Below are 18086 nucleotides of genomic sequence, written 5' to 3' on the forward strand. Positions count from 1 at the left end.
TTTAGTTACCCAGCAATTTAATTGTTAATAAGAGGTTTAGCAATTTGTCAACAAAAGTCTTACTAGTTGGAAGGGCCCTTTTCATGCCACACCTCTTCATCCCCAGGCAAGGGTTTTCTACCAGTGATTTGCTACTGCTCATCCCCCCTCCCCCCCCCCCCCCCCCCCCCCCCCGCCCCTTTTGCCAACAAATAAGCTAAAACCCAGTGAAATATCCCTTTGGGATTAACAGGTGGAGTTGCTGGCTATAGCACCCAGCCCCACTTAGCAGTCCATGAGCTGAAGGTAACAGGCAATAGTACAGGCTACATACCACTACAGAAACAAAGCTGTGCTGTGGTAGCTCGTCCAGACAGCTTTCTTTGATGGGATGCATTAAGAACACAAACCTTAGATCCAGCTCTCAACCATCTCTTAGCCACCCCTGTGAGGAGGGGCTTGGTGACATTTCACTCTGTCTTTCTAAGCAGCATACACACATATTTGAATATGGTATTGAATAAGTGAGAAAAATTTGGTTTAGAGTTCCTTCGAGTAGGGAAGGAACATATAAAGGAACATACAAAATTACTCAAAAGGAGAAAAATCTATCATGACTAGGAACAGAAGTGTGTTATTATTTCACAGTAACATCAAGACAGCTCTAAACATTGTCTTGGTGGTGATGCTTTATCTACCATGGTCTGATAAATCTGTCCACAAAATCTTTCATACCATACCACTGACAAAAGCCAGATGCATTCAAAGCCAGATGCATTCAAAGCCAGATGCATTCAAAGCCAGATGCATTCAAAGCCAGATGCATTCAAAGCCAGATGCATTCAAAGCCAGATGCATTCAAAGCCAGATGCATTGTATAAGGATCCTGTAAGGGGCAAGGGAAGGAATGATGATAACACAGGAAGGACAACCAGCACCACCCAAAAGCAGCATAAGAGTTTAAGAAAACTCCACATTTCACTCAAAAGTTGATTTATGATGATGGCAAGAACACTACCTAACTGTCAGAAACCATACTGAAGACAAAAATAAAGATTTTTTTTTGTTGTTGTGGTTGTTTAAGAATACTGATGGAGCAAGTTACATACAACAGCATCCCTTTCTTACAGATATTGGCCAAAAACTTATACATAAATACCAAAGCAGAAAGTTACCTTCCACAAGTAAAGTGTCAACAACCAGCATTTATCCTCTATTTAGTATGTTTGTAGCAGTGGAGTTTTACTGCTTGTCAGAGTTACCAAATTATACCTCAGCTTGTTAGTCAGCAGCATCTTTCCTTGATAAACAAACACTTCACTGAGTTGAAATGCAGAAATATTTATTTTAGTTTCCTTCATTGGTTTCGAAAATTGTTTTGGTTTTATAAAACATAGAAATAGCCAACACTAAGCAAAATTTGAATTCCAATGTAACAAACTACTGCTCTAACAGTTGACTTGGATTTGTGTACCTTAATTGCACACATGTATGAAATTATGCTACAGAGTAGTGCATTACAATCACACACAAATCTTAGTGCAAACCTTTTTGTGCTTATATTTTACATATATCCATGTTTTCAAAAAACAGCAATGAATGCTAATGCAAAACCAACTTTGTTAAGGATAGCAAGACTTATGCTGTAATAAGGCTTATTTCTGCTGATTTCTCAAACAAAAGGTAACCAGTTATTTTGTAATTTATCTGGGAATTAAGTTTTTAACCCTGAACAAATACCTATCCTGTGCCAACACATAGTTCTGTTGGCATACTTAAATACTTCCAATTGCTGCAAAGCATCAGGCAAAACCATTCTACCTGACCTATTTTGCTATTCAGTGAAGAATACTCAGTGGCTCATACATAAAACACAGAAAACTGAGAGGTTATGTCAGAAGCTCTTCCGCTTATAGAGGACCTGGCACATTTAAAAAAATGCATTTTAAATACACATTCATTACAGGGAAATGTGGCTAATACAGGTGCAATGTTTACCTGACTGTTAGCATAGCCCAGCCTCCTGAATGATTTTGGTTTTAGGTCTCTAGTGTTCTTGCCAGTTAGGATCTGTTCATTTACAGGGCTGGCATTCCTCTGGATTTACGTTAATGTAGCAAAGGCTACACTTGCTGAATTAACTGCATCCACACTTTCAGTGTGGAACCACCATATGCAGACTTACTCCGAGGAACTTGCATTTATCAGTCTCCTTTGTGTGGAGTTCTGAACTCTACCTTATAAAAGTACATCTCAGAACTGGCTGCAGATATAGAAGGGAGAAAAAACACTCAGATGCCTTGCCCCAGTTAATATTAGGACTAATGCAAGATGTGATACCAGCTATACAACCGTAGAGTTTTTTTGGTGGTTGGTTTTCTTTTTGAACAGATTAAGTAATCCTTCTGAGGATGCAAGATACTTAGAGGCATTTTCAAACCTGCCAAATCCTTTGTGGAATTGACAACTGCAAAATACACTGCAGACAGCAAACATGCTGGCAATAAGAAAACCTTAGCTCCTTGGTGAAGGAGAGTCCCATTTTTGGCCAAGGAAGTCTTAAATAACTTACATATAGTTACCATTTATAGTTAAGGCTCTTTTTGGAAATTGTGGGTCACCATAAAAACAGTATGCAACACAACTTGACAGTAAGGCAGTGTTCCATTTCTTCAGTGCTCCTATGGCAAGTACCCATTTTTGTACAAGTTTATGATTGCACAGTTTCCTTCCCTATGTTTGCTGTAGTCAAATTACAGATACGAAGGCCAACAGTAGACATCAGATGCGTGCCACTTTCCTCATTCCATTGCAGTTACATTTTGGCATTAGCATAAAGTTCCTCTAGCTGCGACTGGAAATATTTTCGCAGTTCTGGTCTCTTCGCCTTCAGTGTTGGTGTCAGCAGGCCGTTTTCAATAGAAAACATTTCAGTGTGCATGAGAATGTCTTTGACCTGGAAAATAAACAGTTACTAGCGAAGCTGCATTCCTTGGAATAGACAAGGCTATTAAAAAGATTGCCTAGACATCATAACAAAGCCCATCACTTTAAAGATTTTCCAGATGCAAATTAAAACCAGTTTCTGCAGAGTCATATTATATTGGTATTGAGAAGTCTAAAGAATTAAGTATTCAGTTCTCCCTAGCATCTTACCTGTTCAAACGACTTCAAACCAGATTCTTTCCCAATCCTCAACATGTCTTCCAGAATGTGTTTTTTGAGGTTCTGTGGATACAGGAATACATTGTATAGCTTGAAATGGTTGATGCAGAACAGCTAACTGTTTAGTTAGATATGACTCACCTTGTTTTTGCATAGCTCTTCGTATGAGCCTTCAAATCCCTTTTTCTTGGCCCACTTGCACAAAGTCTCAGGATCAGGTACCACAATAGCTACTAAGAAGGCCTAAAAAGGAATTTTTGTCAAGCTTTTTTTCTTTTTAAAGTCAACACTTTAGTTCCTACACATTTCTTACTAGTCAAGAGTTATGTTTTGGACAGCAGTCTGATCCTGCTGTGAAGTCAGTAGCATTCTGCTACTTGAACACAGGAGTGCAGTTCAGAAGCTTGCACTTAAGAGAATTACTCTTGTTAAGACCCACATTTCAATTTGCACTTGCAAAAATCTTGACATCTTGGGATTTTGTGTTTTTTTGTTTTGTTTTTTTTGTTTGTTTGTGGTTTTTTGTTTTGTTTTGGTTTGGTTTGTTTTTTATTTTCCCTGCACACTGTTAGCAACTTATGTACAGTCATTAATACTCAGTTAAATCAATCTGGCTCTACTACCTGGTCTGAAACTAAATCCAGAAACACGTTATATAATTGCTGGAGTTGAAAGTGCATTCAGAACCAAAATGTGTAATGTTAAAAAATTTTAAGATTTCAGTCTCAAAGTTTAGGGTGGGGTGAGGGTGGGGAAAGGAAAACTCTTTTCTGCAGTCTCCTCTTGCATTCATTTTTAAAATTACCTGAAGAATGCTTACCTGCAAGCTCTCTCCATGGACAAACACCTGAGCAAGTGCTTCACATCTCAGATACACATTTTCTATTTTCTCTGGTGCTATGTACTCTCCCTGGGCTAGTTTAAATATGTGTTTTTTCCGGTCAATGATCTTCAGTGTACCATTCTGTTGACAGAAATCACTTCACTCAGAAGAGGCACTTCAAGTGAAAAAACAATCTACACAGCTTAAGCATGCCACACTAGATCACATAATGTACCAGAATTAAAACATACAAACAGGAGTTTGCTTCTATGTATTTCTACTTCAGATATTACTGTGCAACCTTTGTTAAGCTTTCAACAACAGGCCAGAAGTGCTATTGCCTGAATTCCGGCTTAATACAAACTTAAATGCTGTGAATGATCCAAGGGAGTTTATTCATTTAAGTTAGATTAGGTACAGTAAAATAGTGCTAGAGCCAGAGTACTGTCAAACTAATGTTAGAAGAAAACAGGCTCTGCACCCATCTAACCTAAACTAGGGAAAGCCTCAAGATTGGCACTGCTAATACTTTATTTAGCCCCAGGCACACAGGTTTATCTACAACAGTAATTATCCTCCTCCTGAAATTACTTGTCTTTCACCTAATCCATTGTGTTTAATACCAAATATTTTCTATTTTGTTTGTTAAATTACTGCTAATAACTACAGAAGTACATTTCGGCTATAAAAATTAACTTACTGGTAGCCATTTCCCAATATCTCCTGTATGAAGCCAGCCATCTTTGTCCAGAGCTTCTGCTGTTTTTTCTGGATCTTTCAAATAGCCACGAAATACATTTGGCCCTTTCACACACACCTGAAAACAGACATTTGTTAATGTATGCTACTATGAAGGGAAGTTAACAAACACTATTTGCAGTGTATGCTTTCTCCAATGGTTCTCAATAACCCCGACTAAAAAGCCAAGATGAAGTTTATGCATTAGTACAGAAATCTCTACTTACGGTTTTTGGAGACCTAACATTTTCCATTGGTATAAAGTATAATAAGAAGCAATTGGAAGCATCTGTTCTCTCCCAGTCTAGCAGCAGTGTTCCTACCTGCTATTTGAATAATCTGAATTTATTAGAGGAAATTTATTTTTATTTATCTGACGAAATTCTGCTGCATCAGAAATATTACCCCCTCAGCCTGGCAATGTGTTCGTTTCAGCTTTGGTAAGCAGCAGGGGCATTGTGCTAAAACTAGAAAAAGCTGTATATCAAGCAATCACGTGTTTGTTGTCCAAAAGTAAACCAGTTAATACCTTAGGGCTTAGAGCATTCAAGACTTCTTTATAACGGAAACCTGCAATTTCTTCAAATTGAGTGTTGTCTGGGATTTGTGTATCAAGTAGAAAACTGAGAACAACTTCATATATAACCGGATGCACAGGCATTAATAGGATCAAAAAACGTGTTTACAAGGTATGAGAAAAGGACCAAGAAGGTTAAAGGTTTATAGGTGAAGGGGTTGCCAAAGAATCAGGTCAGACCTTACAAGCTAAATTAAAACAATTAGAAAAGTATCTGTCAGTAAGAGAACATAAAAGTAAAGCAACTAGTCAGGAACATGGGGTAGAGCCCAAAGTATCCAGAGTTGATCCCAGATTTAAGTATTTTCTTCTCAATGTAACACCTAAGGTCGTGTAAGTTTTCTTTGGTGGGGAGAATGGGGACACAGGACAGGACTCTTGTTATTTAAGGATCAGCAGGACAATAAAATACCTCCTTAGAAATGAGGACAGAGAGATAGGCAAGATAAACAAGATTGAAGCAAAACTTAAAGATGCCCACTGCACACAATTGTTGGGGAATCAGGAGTCCAAAAACCCTGAAAGCGCTACACAAGAGACCTCAGAAGCAACAAAGGATTCAAACCATCACACCAGCTTGGGAGTGGCTTGGCATGCGTGGATGACAGGAGACAATAAGAAGAGTCTGGTCTGGGCAATAGTATCAAGGATCTAGAACAAATCTAGAAGAATGGGATAGAAAATCCAGTTTTAAGTTAAGGCAAAACAGATAATAAATATCAATAGGGGCTGACAAAATACTAGGCCAACTATTCGTCTAGGGGATTAGTACAATTATAAAATGGGCAAGGAACTGGCTAAAGAATCTTCAGGCACTAAATATAAATTCTTAGACTAGAAGAAATTACTAATGTAGTTCAGAGACCAATTCTTGAAAAACTCATCCCAAGTATTTTCAGTGCTTACCTCAGCATAAAATACAGGCATGCTGATGAACTACAATACAATGAACAGGAGATGTTGTCAAGAGGAGGGAGATCAGAGTATTAGTGAGGGTTCTGATGACCTTGTAGAGACAGTACCAAACTCATGACCAAACCAAGGTCATGTTCTAAGAACCAAGTCATTTCTGCTATAAAACAGAGTTTATCTGGAAGGATATGAGTAAAGGAGAACTCTATATGTCCCAGTCAAGTCAAAGGCTGAGTGATCAAACATTTCATTTTTCATAGCTCCTACAATCCCAGGATGGCAGTAGGTGACAGCTTTTCCCAATAGAGACAGCAAACCATTTATCTGTATCCTGCTAACTGGCACTAAGACCTCATCTGCATATGAGCATATATAATTCTATTCATAAATTTATCTTTCTTGAACATGGATAACTGGCAAAACTGAAAAGCAAGGCTGACAGAACAGAGAATATTGAAAGCTTATGCTCAGAAAGGAGGACTAAATGTGTTTAATCCAGCTGAAGAGCAGACAGACAACGAGGAGGAAGATCTATTTTAGGCAAAGGATAACAAGACCCAATTCTATAGCTATAGGCTTCAGTTCTGTGAAAAAAGTTATAACACTTACTTGTTAAATTCAGAGTAGTTTACACTGAGGAAGTTAGGACTGAAAGACTAAGATGGTACGTGATATATTAAGGGGCCACCATATTTATTCAAGTCTAAAGTAACTCCTAATGCAGCAAGCTTTCACAGTAAGTGCAAGCAAAATATTTTTAGAAGTTTTTTTTAAAAACTACTTAACTGTTTCCATTATGACAATTTATACTCAGTTCCTCTAGCAGACCAAGCTTTAAAAGCATATTTAAAGTGAAGCAAAAATTGCTGATGAAGACTAAACATGGGGTCATATGCAAGACAGGAAAGAATCTTGACATTGCTCTCCACTTGCAAACAGTTTCCCACCACCAAGCCCAACTAAAGCCTTAAGTATTTCTGGGAATTAAAGCCAAATGATTTGTCTCTAGTATCATGCAAATGACAACCAAAAAATATAAAGATTATATATTGTTTGCAGTCACAAATCAGTTACTTGCTTAAGCTACTTTTTATTTATCCATTTCTCACCCCCCAACTGCCCTCAAGGCCTCTCAAAAGCATATGAAAGACACCAGAGTTAATTTGCTTTCAGGGTTTGGGGGAAAAAAGTCACTACATGGACATCTGTTCAAAGTCTATACACAGAGTTCAAGCTGTATATAATTTACTTGGAAAAAATATTGAAAAAGACAGCATATAGCATTACATACAAAGCTGAGTTCTCAAAGTGCAATTTGTAAAACATGCGTGTTCAATTTCTGCAGGCTGCAGAAAAAGTTCAGAAGAACATGCAGGCAGTTGTCACAAGTCATTAGCAGCCTTCATGGCATTTTATCTCCATTTCTCTTAATGGTGTTCCAGCCACTTTGAATTACCTCATCTCACACATCACAAGCTGGGTAACAAGCTACATGCATCAGCTGTTCTCCAGCACTTGGCAGTGGGGGTAGGGGGAGCCCTCTGCTAGCATTTTACTGAAGGATAAATGCAATATGAGATAGCTAGCTTCTCAGCTATCCCACAGCTGGAAGACGGCATGTTGGTCATACAATCATAAACACATAATAATCTGTCATCCCACAGTAAGCTGCTTTTTCTCCCCTCCAATACACTATTTTCTGTTTTGCTTCTGTGAATCATTAGCTGACATTTCATGTGTCAGGCAAGGCAGGTGTCTTTGGTTTTAGGTAGCAGGTCACATTTAGCACTTTTACTAAACTCAGGCAGTTACTTGTTACTTCAGGAACAAAAAAAAAAAAAACAAACACATTTTCCAAGATTTCGTAAGAGGCTCACATTGACCTTTTGAAATTACTTACCTCACCCTCTCCTTTGGCAGCGAAGTAATTCATTTCTTGTACATCAACAAGCTTGATGATACTGCATGGCATGGGTGCTCCAACATGACCTATGAAATAGAATAACACTTCAGTAGGCTGAACTGCTTTTTAGTCAGGTTCTTAAAACAATAAGCTGGTTACATGCTAAAGTAAGAGATTGAAAAACTGATTTCTGGTAATATACTACACCAATACCAGTACAGTAATAGCTTAAATTTGCTGGGACTGAAACATTAAATTCTCAGATATCCCTGGAATGTTACAAGCTGAACCATGTACTCAGGCTTGACTTTTTCTTATAATCAGAATCCTCATTCTATGGACATATTTAAATAGCAGAAGTCCCACTATAGTTTCAATTATCAGTATTATTTCAGTTAGGGAACTAGAGATGTAACAGCTGACAGAAATGCAGACTGTTTGTTCCAGCACCAAGAAAATGCCATTTAAGTTTCCAGCACTGTGTTTATACACAGCAGATTCCTATTCTGTAAAAGTTACAAGGGTTGATACTATGACCTCCCCTCTCCTAAATCCACTTCTACTTACAAGGACGAAGCCTATTAAAAGTTTGGATTACTGAAAAATCCTAGCTATTTAGCGGTAGAAACTTCAAGGGATCCCTTCAAAACTTTTTTACTTCACTTGAGGAAAAACAGAATCTTACGCTTCATGATAGATGTACTGAAGATTAAATAATGTGATCAGGGACCTCTATAGTATCCTGAAATTTAACAGATAGGCAGACCATTAAACACCATACCTGCTGTCCAGTCACCAGGCAGTGACAGTGAGCATCCAGCTGTGCATTCAGTCTGTCCATAACCTTCATAGAACTAGGACGTGAAACCAAAAGATTATTTAAAATTCTTCTTTTCAACATAGTTTCTTCATTAAAATGAAATTAATATTTTGCTTCTTTTTCTAGTTGTTTGAGTTTAGCAAAATCCTCATCATCTTCTAAAAAGAATACCGCTATATTAAGAGTTTTATCACAATACACAATTTTAAGTTCTAATATTCACCTTCAGTTCCAATATTTACTCACAGTTTCACTCAATTTCACATGCTATGTGACACCTATATAGATCAAAACCAAAAGCAACAGAGGGAGCAACAGGAAGAAATGAAGAACGTTGGCACTAGCAATGACTTCATTCATACCATTTAAGGACAGGTTCGTCCAAGACAGCTAGGAATGGAATCCCTATACCCCATCCCTATACCCCTCTGTGATTATTATGTACAAGACAGGCTTCCCTTTTCTGTGCGAATGCATTGCTGCACCAGCACACTACTGAAGAACTTCAAGAAGTCACAGAAGGCTCACATTTTAGAGTGTTTTCTATCCTCCAGAAATTTATTTCAACATATTTGTTCCATCCTGTGCCATTGTTATTCAGATTTTACCTCAAAAAGCATATACTTCGAAGAGGCTCTGAAGATAAATGCATTGTGTGCAATCTGATTGTCCCCAGTCTCATCTTCAAAGCAACACCACTACAATATCATCACATTGACTGGATTCTCTACAGTAGTTATAAATACTTGTGTAAGCAAGGCACATCCCAGAAACTTAATCCAAGAATATTAATTATTGCTTACAGCAGCCCCCAAAAATCTTTCCCTTAAGACAGGTCAGCTGGTTACTTCAGTTATAATAGACTTTGGGATGAATATAGAAATCTCAGGGGACTGAGAGAGAAACTCTGGAAAGGAGTATGCACTTGTATAGTCTCCAAGAAGAATGCCAGAAGAGTTAACCATATAATCAGGCTACCAGAAATGCTCTAACATCAAAGCTGGAATGAGGTACTAAAATCTTTATGTTTTAGAATTAAGGCCAGGAAACTCACCTGACAGCCAAGAGCTGTTCTCAAGAAAGTCAGTACACTTGCAGATACAGGTGCTGCTCCCGTGACCATGAGCCTTACTTTTCCTCCCAAACTTGCCTACAACAGACACAAGATACTGTGGACACCAAAAGCATTTTAGAGAAGTTTCCAGAGTCTTTTTCCATCCCACCCTCAGCCACTGTTCACCTACAGTGCCACCCACAAATGTTAGAGATTAAAGTTTAATCTCCTATTGCAAGCTGTCTTTCTTGCAGTGTTTTTAATCGCATTAATGGCTGGAAGAAAGAGTATCTCAAACATACAGTATCTACAAAGACTATGCTGTAGTGTCACTGCAATGCACACTCGGCCAAAAGTCTAAAAGAGCTTAAATCGTGGCCTTACAGCAATGACTATTTTTATCCACCTTCTATCAGCTTCTCATACATCCTGAATGCTATAAAAAGCTGCCACGTGGGCATGTGGTACAAGCAAGGTTAGGGCCATAGCAAGTGAGTGCCAGATATAATAGCAGGCATAACTTACTAGTGACCAACAGTGAGGTGATAGTAGGGGCTACAGGTGGCACTAAGTCACATTTAGCATTCCTCTTTCAAAAGGACAGTGTTTGCTTGCAAAGTGGTAAGAGAGAAGCACCAGACTGTTTTAGAGAAACCTCCCTAATACAGTTAGCTGATATTATTAAAACAAAGCAAATTGAAAAGTGAAGTGGGAAATAAGACAGTTTTGGTTTTTATTCCGTGTAGCCAGGTAGTCTTTAATCAGTGATGAAAGCCATACCAGATTATAACCATTCATATGAAATCCAGCAATTGCAAACCGATGCCTATAAACTAGTAAGTAGCTAGCATATATAGTGATGCTTCACACTTCCAATATTGAAAACACATGTCAAACAGCTGTTCTGTAACACAGTAAGCACATTTGGAGCTCTGTTCTCAAAATAATCATGAGCAAATAAATAACGTAATAAAAAAGTTCCAATATCCACCATACAAAGACTCTTAGACTTAGAGGCTTTCAAGCATACCTGTATTTTACGGAAGATGACTTTATCCCAGAAACTGTTATTTCTAACTATACCACTTCTGAGTTCTGCTTCTTTCCTCTTGGAAGCAAAATCCAGCATCCACCTCTTTAATGAAGTATCTGCCTGTCCAAAAATCTATTAAGAAAAGTGATCTGTGGTTAGAAGCCTCACAGACTACCATTTCCTTTTTTACAGAAGCATGCATAGAGACTCTTAACAGTGAAAACCAAACAAACTAAAAAACCTTTATTAGTAAGCATTCTAATTCTGGTAAGAAATACTTGTGGATTTTGATTTTGGCCTCTTCACCTCAGTTCAAGAGGTGTCCACCAAAATTAGCACTTAGTAATTCTTGTGTGATGCTTTTTCAATGTATAGTTTCTTCATTGAAATGTATGAATGAAAGTGCATGTTTTACTTTTCTATTGCAGTTTGATCAAAAGCTGAATTAAGTATAATCCTCAGCATATTCTAAAGAGCACACCATCATAATATGTAAAGTAACGCAAGGTTTTCTGAGGAGATGCAGGTCCCTTCAGAAATACCAGAGATATCCATCTTGCACATATAAACTTGCTTTTTAGATCACTTTTCAAAGGCTCCTTCCAATTGTTCTCAGCACATCAGAGCTGATTCAACAGCAGACCACAGATTAGTATATTCACTTGGAAAGAGACAGATCCAGCAGCTCTTCAGCGTTAGGCCCCCCCTGCTGCCCATTTTCCCACTTAACTTCACATGCTAGGTTACTGCAAGGCTGGGTGAGGTTGAAACAGTGCCACAGAAGTGAGAAATCCTCAGGGCACCAGAGTCAACAAGCAAGATGACATCATGAAAGAAGAGAGTCCTAAGCTTTGGCTCCGTTTCTCAAATTCCAGTACAGAATGTGTAGGCAGAATGAGGGGCTAAGTTTTAAGCATTACAGGCAGGGCTTAGAATTTCCTTCCCTCCAAATGCATGGGAGTTGCACTATTTGTTCCTGGGACCACACAGAACCTTGTATTACTTGCTGTTCCTCTAGTCTCATGATTAGAGCAGTGTCCTAGCTAAGACAGCATAGACAAGTCTGTCATTTCTTTAGCAGTCACAGGACTCCTTGTGGTATCCTTCAACTCCTCTGGCTGTATCCTAAGAAGAGTCAGTCATCTACATGCAAAAGGATGATTTAAAATCTTAAGTTCAAGAAAGAATCTACTTCTGAATTCCCACCTCAGATGACCCTGAGCAGGCAAGCAGCAAGCACAGGAGAGACTGGGGCTGCCGACACACCCACTCCCCAGCGCTCTGGACTGGCTGGTTTATAGTCCTCCCTGCTAGAACATGCTGGCCGCTGTGCAGGAAACTTGTATGTGTCCATGCAAGCATAGGGAAACACCTGACCTTGGTTTGCAAATTCCACTCCATGAGTCAGATGCTAAAAGCATGGCATGCAGATGCTAAGCCTCAGGTTCATGTTGTAGACTGGACTTAAATAACTTGCTCAGAACAAAACAGTAAGTCATTAACCAAGCTAGAGAGAATCAGGTCTCCTAGTCAGGCTTTTCAACACTAGTATTTGCTGCCTGAAAGTGCTCTAATACAACCAGTACTACTCCCTGCATTTTCAGCTCTCTTTTAGGAAGAGATACACCAATTTGTTAGCATGCCAATTTAACATCCCAGAGCACAACAGTTTCTCTTACCACGTCAGCACAGACTTCATGAAGTCTCTTAAAACCCTGCGCAGGTCTAGACTCATGGCTGTAGACTTACCTTGTCAAACATTCTGTTCAACAGTCTTGGTACTACAGGAAATACAGTTGGCTGCAGTGTTTTTAGGTCATCCATAAGTAGTCTGATATCCCCTTGAAAGAATCCTATCCGAGCTCCGTGGCACAGAACCACACACTGTTAGAAAAAAGTAAAAAAGGTCTGAAAACACAGCATGTATAATGTGTTCTAGCTATATGTGTATGACAATCCTATGCAGAGTGGACAGTGCAGTATCCACCTTAAGTCCTCTCAGCTTCTGGACAAGTTCTGCAGCATTCTCAGACTATAGGATGGGACTGGAAAGACCAAGTAGCAAGATGTGCCTAGTGCACACAGGCCAAAGACTGATAGAATGAGATACAGCACAAAAGCCGCTATCAAAAAAGGGGTAGTTGGCCAAATAAGGCCATGTCAGCAACTCATAGGTAGCAAGAGACTGAAAAGCAGAACTTTACTATTTTAAATATTTATCAGGCTTATTTAAAAATACTAGAACTTTGTTGGTTCCTGCTATATGCTAAAAAAGTCAGCACATGCTATGTACTGGTCCAGCAGGGATTTCTGCCTTGTGCTACTTGCTTTTCATTCTCTTGCACTCTGGTTTTCCTTCCTGTTTCACAAGACTGATGCAAGCAGACTTCTTGTTAGGTGATCAAGATGCTCTTCGGAAGATTCTAGCAGAGTCACTGATTATTTTTGCATCACTTCAGACCTACACCAAGGAAGGCAGACTCAATCCTGTTGTGTTCTATATTCTCTATATTCTACAGTCTAGAAGCTCCACCCCTTACACCTATACACACCTTTTCTTCCTATTTTGTTTGGGGTTTTTTCATTCTTTTTACTAACATTCCTACTCTTCTTATGTTTCTCTATACCTACCAGTTTTTATTTCTTCTGCTTTCTTCATAACATCTCTTCCTTCAACCCCTGCCATCCATTCTCATCTTTTCTGCATATGAAACATGCTGAAGTGTCACTTTTCCCCTTCACCTGTGCTTTGCCACCATCTGCTAAAAAGCTGCAAATGCATCAGTACAGATGGAGTGAGCAGCAACTGCCTTTGCTAAGTGGGAAGACCTTTATCTTGTCAAGTTCACTGACCCTCTAGCTTCCTTAGGGAGCAAAAAAATCAGCAAACAAACTTTATAACAGCGGCAGACTCTAAAGACTGCTTCTCACAGAATCTGTGTTCATATCTACCCCAAACAGCAACAAATATTTTCTCTTTTCTACCAAAGGTGTCCTTACTTAATCTCCTTATGTAAATATACAGGTAAACACCTACTTTGTAAAGACCTCAAACAGCAGAGGAATACTGAGATCCAAACACTTTCTTCTCATTTTATCCTTCAGAACAAGTTCCCATCCTGTTTCTACTGCATGATCAAGAGCAGAGCTGTTACCTACAGAGCTTGTACCTTCTAGTGCAAGGCAGGCATCAGTAAAACAGACACTGAAGTATAGCCAGTATCCAGGTTACCAGGAGGGGAGAAGGAAAAAAAAAAAAAAAAGTGTGCTGAAAGCCTAAGGGCACCTGTATACCTCGCTTAAGCTCTATTCCTAATCTTCATAACATACATATATACAGACACATATGCATATATACATTTTTATCTATGTGTATATAGACAGACTTTTTTGGTAGAAAGCTCAGGATTCATAATTGAAATCACAGAACAATTTCCAGCTCCATGTGCCTTTTCACACTTGCACGGAGGCTGTTTATTTCCCTATATAAATTGGGACATGACTACCTTCAACATACATATCTGCAATCTCACCTAAGGGAGAGGTGTTAATTCAACTTCAATAAGTACGGTAATTAAATACCTGTGCCTCCACTGTACATAAGAAGTTTGAGGAAATTTCATCCTTTCAATAATGCATACCACCTAACTATGGGCTGAAAGGTCCTTATTAAGACTGCCAGTATTCAGACAACCCGAGCCCCCTCATCCTCAAAAATGAAGCCCCAGGTTTTGCTATATGGTAAAACAAGCTATTCGAGAGAACTTCAAAGTTTGTCATTAAATGGCATCAAAAGCCATTTTCATTTCCTCGAAGAGAACTCCACTGAAATAAAATCCCTCCCTTTTTATTGAAGTTTCTTGGAAGCAATGGTAAGTTTAACCAACTTAATGTTAGTTTTGTGTAAGCAAGCAGGATGCCATATTATAAAATAAATTTTTAAAGTTTGCAGACTAAAGAATGGCATGGATTTTTGATAGTGCACTGATTACATTAGAGGGAATTTCTAGGCAGTGTACGTGTGCTAAGGGATTGTCTCATGTTCTAGTAAACCAGTTTCTTATTAGCCCTAGCTCTAAGGTTAATGTTCATATTTTGTTATGAAAGCCAATTGTCCAGTACTCACTGAATATTATTTATGGGATATTGTTTTTGTTTATAGGATATCGTTTTCCTGAACCTTACCTCAAGCTTTCATACACATGTGCAAGAGTCAAAAAGGAATAGCGTGTATCACTGGGATTCAAGAGACATGCATTCTGTAAGAAAAGCAAGCTTCTCATAGTTCAGTACAACAAACAGATGCTTACCTCAACGATTCTCTCAAACATATGAGCCAAGGGCAGGAATGATATCAGAACATCCTCAGTGGAAGGGATAAGTGTTTTCTGAAAGCGTTAGTAAAATTAAATTTAATTCTCATTGATTCTCTATTTTGCCCAAGTTAAACAGAACAATGAAACCTAGTGTCTAAACTCTACAGCATAGTCCTTGCTTCAGTTTTGTTTGTAATGAAGCTGCATTGTCTGTCTTTCATTAAAAAGACTACAGCAATGACTTCTAGCATAAGTAAACACACATTGCAGAAGTGGTAGTCTTTTAGAGTTGAGTACAGGGACCAGATTATTACAACTTATCATTCATATGATTATGAATAGAAACAAATTCCAAGAGAAACCACAGAAAGTTCCATTATATACATTGGAAGGGAGGGGGAACAAAAAAGGTTAAAGCAGTATGCCTTAGGGGTTTAAAGAAACACATACTTCCAACTTAGATCAGAAAGTTTGCTTATCCAATTTACCATAAGGTTGATATCAAAAGTACCTTATATGATCTAATTTTAATTGCTTAATTTAAAAACAATTCTATATGCAGAATACTTGGCAAAATAAGTACAATTGTATTTTTAATTACATCTGCATGTGTTAGAACTTAGAACCGTCATCTTAGCTAGCCTGCAGATAAACTTTAGTAGTCTACTGTAAACCAAAAGTTAACACTGTATCAAGTAAAAATACAGAGTTATGCTTCTTGCTCATTTATGCAAGGGCATTAATTATTTTGGGTGGTTAAAATACATTATAGCTTCTCCCATCCTCAGTGGAAAAGGAAAAAAAATCCTTTGATACAGAGCTTGCACTAATGACAAACGCTATAAGCCTGAGGCAGAATGTAATGTAGATCCACATCAGGATCTTTGTAACATTTTGCTTGGATCAGACCAAATTGTAAGTCTGTCAGGATTTTGACCCTGACAGAAGAAACCAGTAAATATTGACTTCTGACTTAGCTGTCAAGTTACATTTTCACTGGTTTTAGCTTTTAGTAAGATCCAAGAGTTAATGAGATTTCAATGTTGGTTTTACTCCTGAGATTCTTCCCTTCATGCAAATCCACAATGTTAACCTTCGCAGTTTACCTCTGTAGTTTTCACAAAAGCTGAAGCATTGCTGACTATGTTTTGATGAGTGATCATAGCTCCTTTGGGGTTTCCTAAGGAAGAAGCACATCAGGATGCAACAGTGAAATTTTTAGGTCCTTCAAGTTACCAAGCAGTCGTAAAACTAAACTAACGTCATTTCAATCAATCAGTCCCTTCTTCAATATTAATACCTTTCTTTGTATATCAATTAAACAAAAGCAGAGAACTTGCTAACACGCTTTCAAGAATAGCTGTTAACAGTTTAGTAAGTTTGTGTTGAAGTTCTCAAATTTCATAAGGAGAGCAAATCCTTAAGAAATTGTCATGTTTCTTGGATAAGCTTCTCATTCAAAATTCAACACTTCTGTGAAGATGCACCTATAAAACCCAGACTGATTTCTGTTCTCACATCTGCTTTAAAAATGTAGCTTGTCATTGCACTCTTCCCTTTTGCTCCCTGCCAGTGTTGGATATTAACTCACAAGTGTCAAAGCATGTGACATCTAGACAGTATTCTTCCTGTTTTGGTCTTACAGCAAGGTTGCATAGAACTAAGGAACAAGTTTTGCTAATACAGTACAAAAAACACTATGGAAGAATTGAAAGTCTGAAGTCTGATGCAGAGTCCTTATTATAATGGAAATACAGGTTCAGTACTTATTTCCAAGCCCAAAAATATAACACCTCCACCCCCCAATACTGCAACTCTGTATTGATCAACTGGGGGGAGGTTGGGGGGAATCAAAGGGAGCCTTATCATAAAGCTTCCCCAGCTACTACTTGCCAAAAAGATGCAGCAGCAGGGGAGAGTCTTGAAAAAAAGTAGGAGGGCTTCTGAATTAATTTTGCACATACAGGATAATAAATTCTGCATAATGAGGTGTACCTGTTGTTCCACTGGTGAAACAGATGACTGCTAGATCTTCTGGCTTTGGAGGCTATGAGAATTAAGAAAGTATTAGTATGGTTACGATAGCAAGGAAAAAGATTTTTCTTGGACAAAACTATTGCAATACTAGTGTTACTTTTGAGCTATGGGAGATAGGGAGATTTGCTAATTTGATCTACAGAATGCTACCCAGCTTCAGATTAAGTAACTTGAACTAGTTTCATACTTACCATAGGTTTTTGCCTGTGTGCTCTTCCCAGCTCCTACAGAAAAGAGGGAAAGGGGAGAGAGGAAGTTTAGACATGAGCATGTAACCTTTTTTGCTTTAAATTTACCAGACAAACATTACCAAACACCGTAATATTCCATTATTTAGACTGCCTGTTAACAGTCCTGTCTGTTAAGGCATTTTAACTTATAAAAGGGTAACTAACTTATAAAAGGGTAACAAAGGCTTTAAAGGATGTTTTAAAGATATATAGAATAACTACCATGTTCTACAAATACAAAACTGATAACTAATCTAAAACTCAGGGTTTTTTCCAGCTAGTAAACCAGAGGTCACTCACTAGAGAAGCTCAAGGTTAAGCAGTGCTATGACAAGCCACAGCAGGCAATCAGTCCTATACCTCATGCAGAAGACATGTGCCACTGACAACCATTGAACAGATGAAGCAAGATTCGTCTCAGTAAGCACCTTGCACCAAAATCACTGCTTGTGAGAAGGAAGACTGAGTTGCCCCATGAAGAGTCATTGGTGGTTTGTAC

At 38.4% G+C, this 18086-nt stretch overlaps 1 protein-coding gene across 2 annotated transcripts in view; it reads right to left on the reverse strand.

Moving 5' to 3' along the window:
• Positions 1-1304: 1304 nt before the first annotated feature.
• Positions 1305-18086, reverse strand: part of ACSL1 (acyl-CoA synthetase long-chain family member 1) — a 32091-nt gene continuing 15309 nt past the window's right edge. For both annotated transcript variants that reach the window (XM_009587592.1, XM_009587591.1), the window contains 14 exons: positions 17549-17581; positions 17316-17367; positions 16427-16500; positions 15315-15392; positions 12754-12888; positions 11002-11136; positions 9972-10067; positions 8879-8951; positions 8095-8183; positions 4668-4784; positions 3965-4108; positions 3286-3387; positions 3136-3207; positions 1305-2935 (listed from right to left, as the gene is read on the reverse strand). In XM_009587592.1, coding sequence (XP_009585887.1) covers positions 2795-2935; positions 3136-3207; positions 3286-3387; positions 3965-4108; positions 4668-4784; positions 8095-8183; positions 8879-8951; positions 9972-10067; positions 11002-11136; positions 12754-12888; positions 15315-15392; positions 16427-16500; positions 17316-17367; positions 17549-17581 — 1341 coding nt within the window. In that variant the 3' untranslated portion in view covers positions 1305-2794. The remainder of the gene's footprint in view (positions 2936-3135; positions 3208-3285; positions 3388-3964; positions 4109-4667; positions 4785-8094; positions 8184-8878; positions 8952-9971; positions 10068-11001; positions 11137-12753; positions 12889-15314; positions 15393-16426; positions 16501-17315; positions 17368-17548; positions 17582-18086) is intronic.

This window comes from Fulmarus glacialis, unplaced genomic scaffold (genome assembly GCF_000690835.1).
Source record: "Fulmarus glacialis isolate BGI_N327 unplaced genomic scaffold, ASM69083v1 scaffold29301, whole genome shotgun sequence".
Classification (NCBI taxonomy): Eukaryota; Metazoa; Chordata; class Aves; order Procellariiformes; family Procellariidae; genus Fulmarus; species Fulmarus glacialis.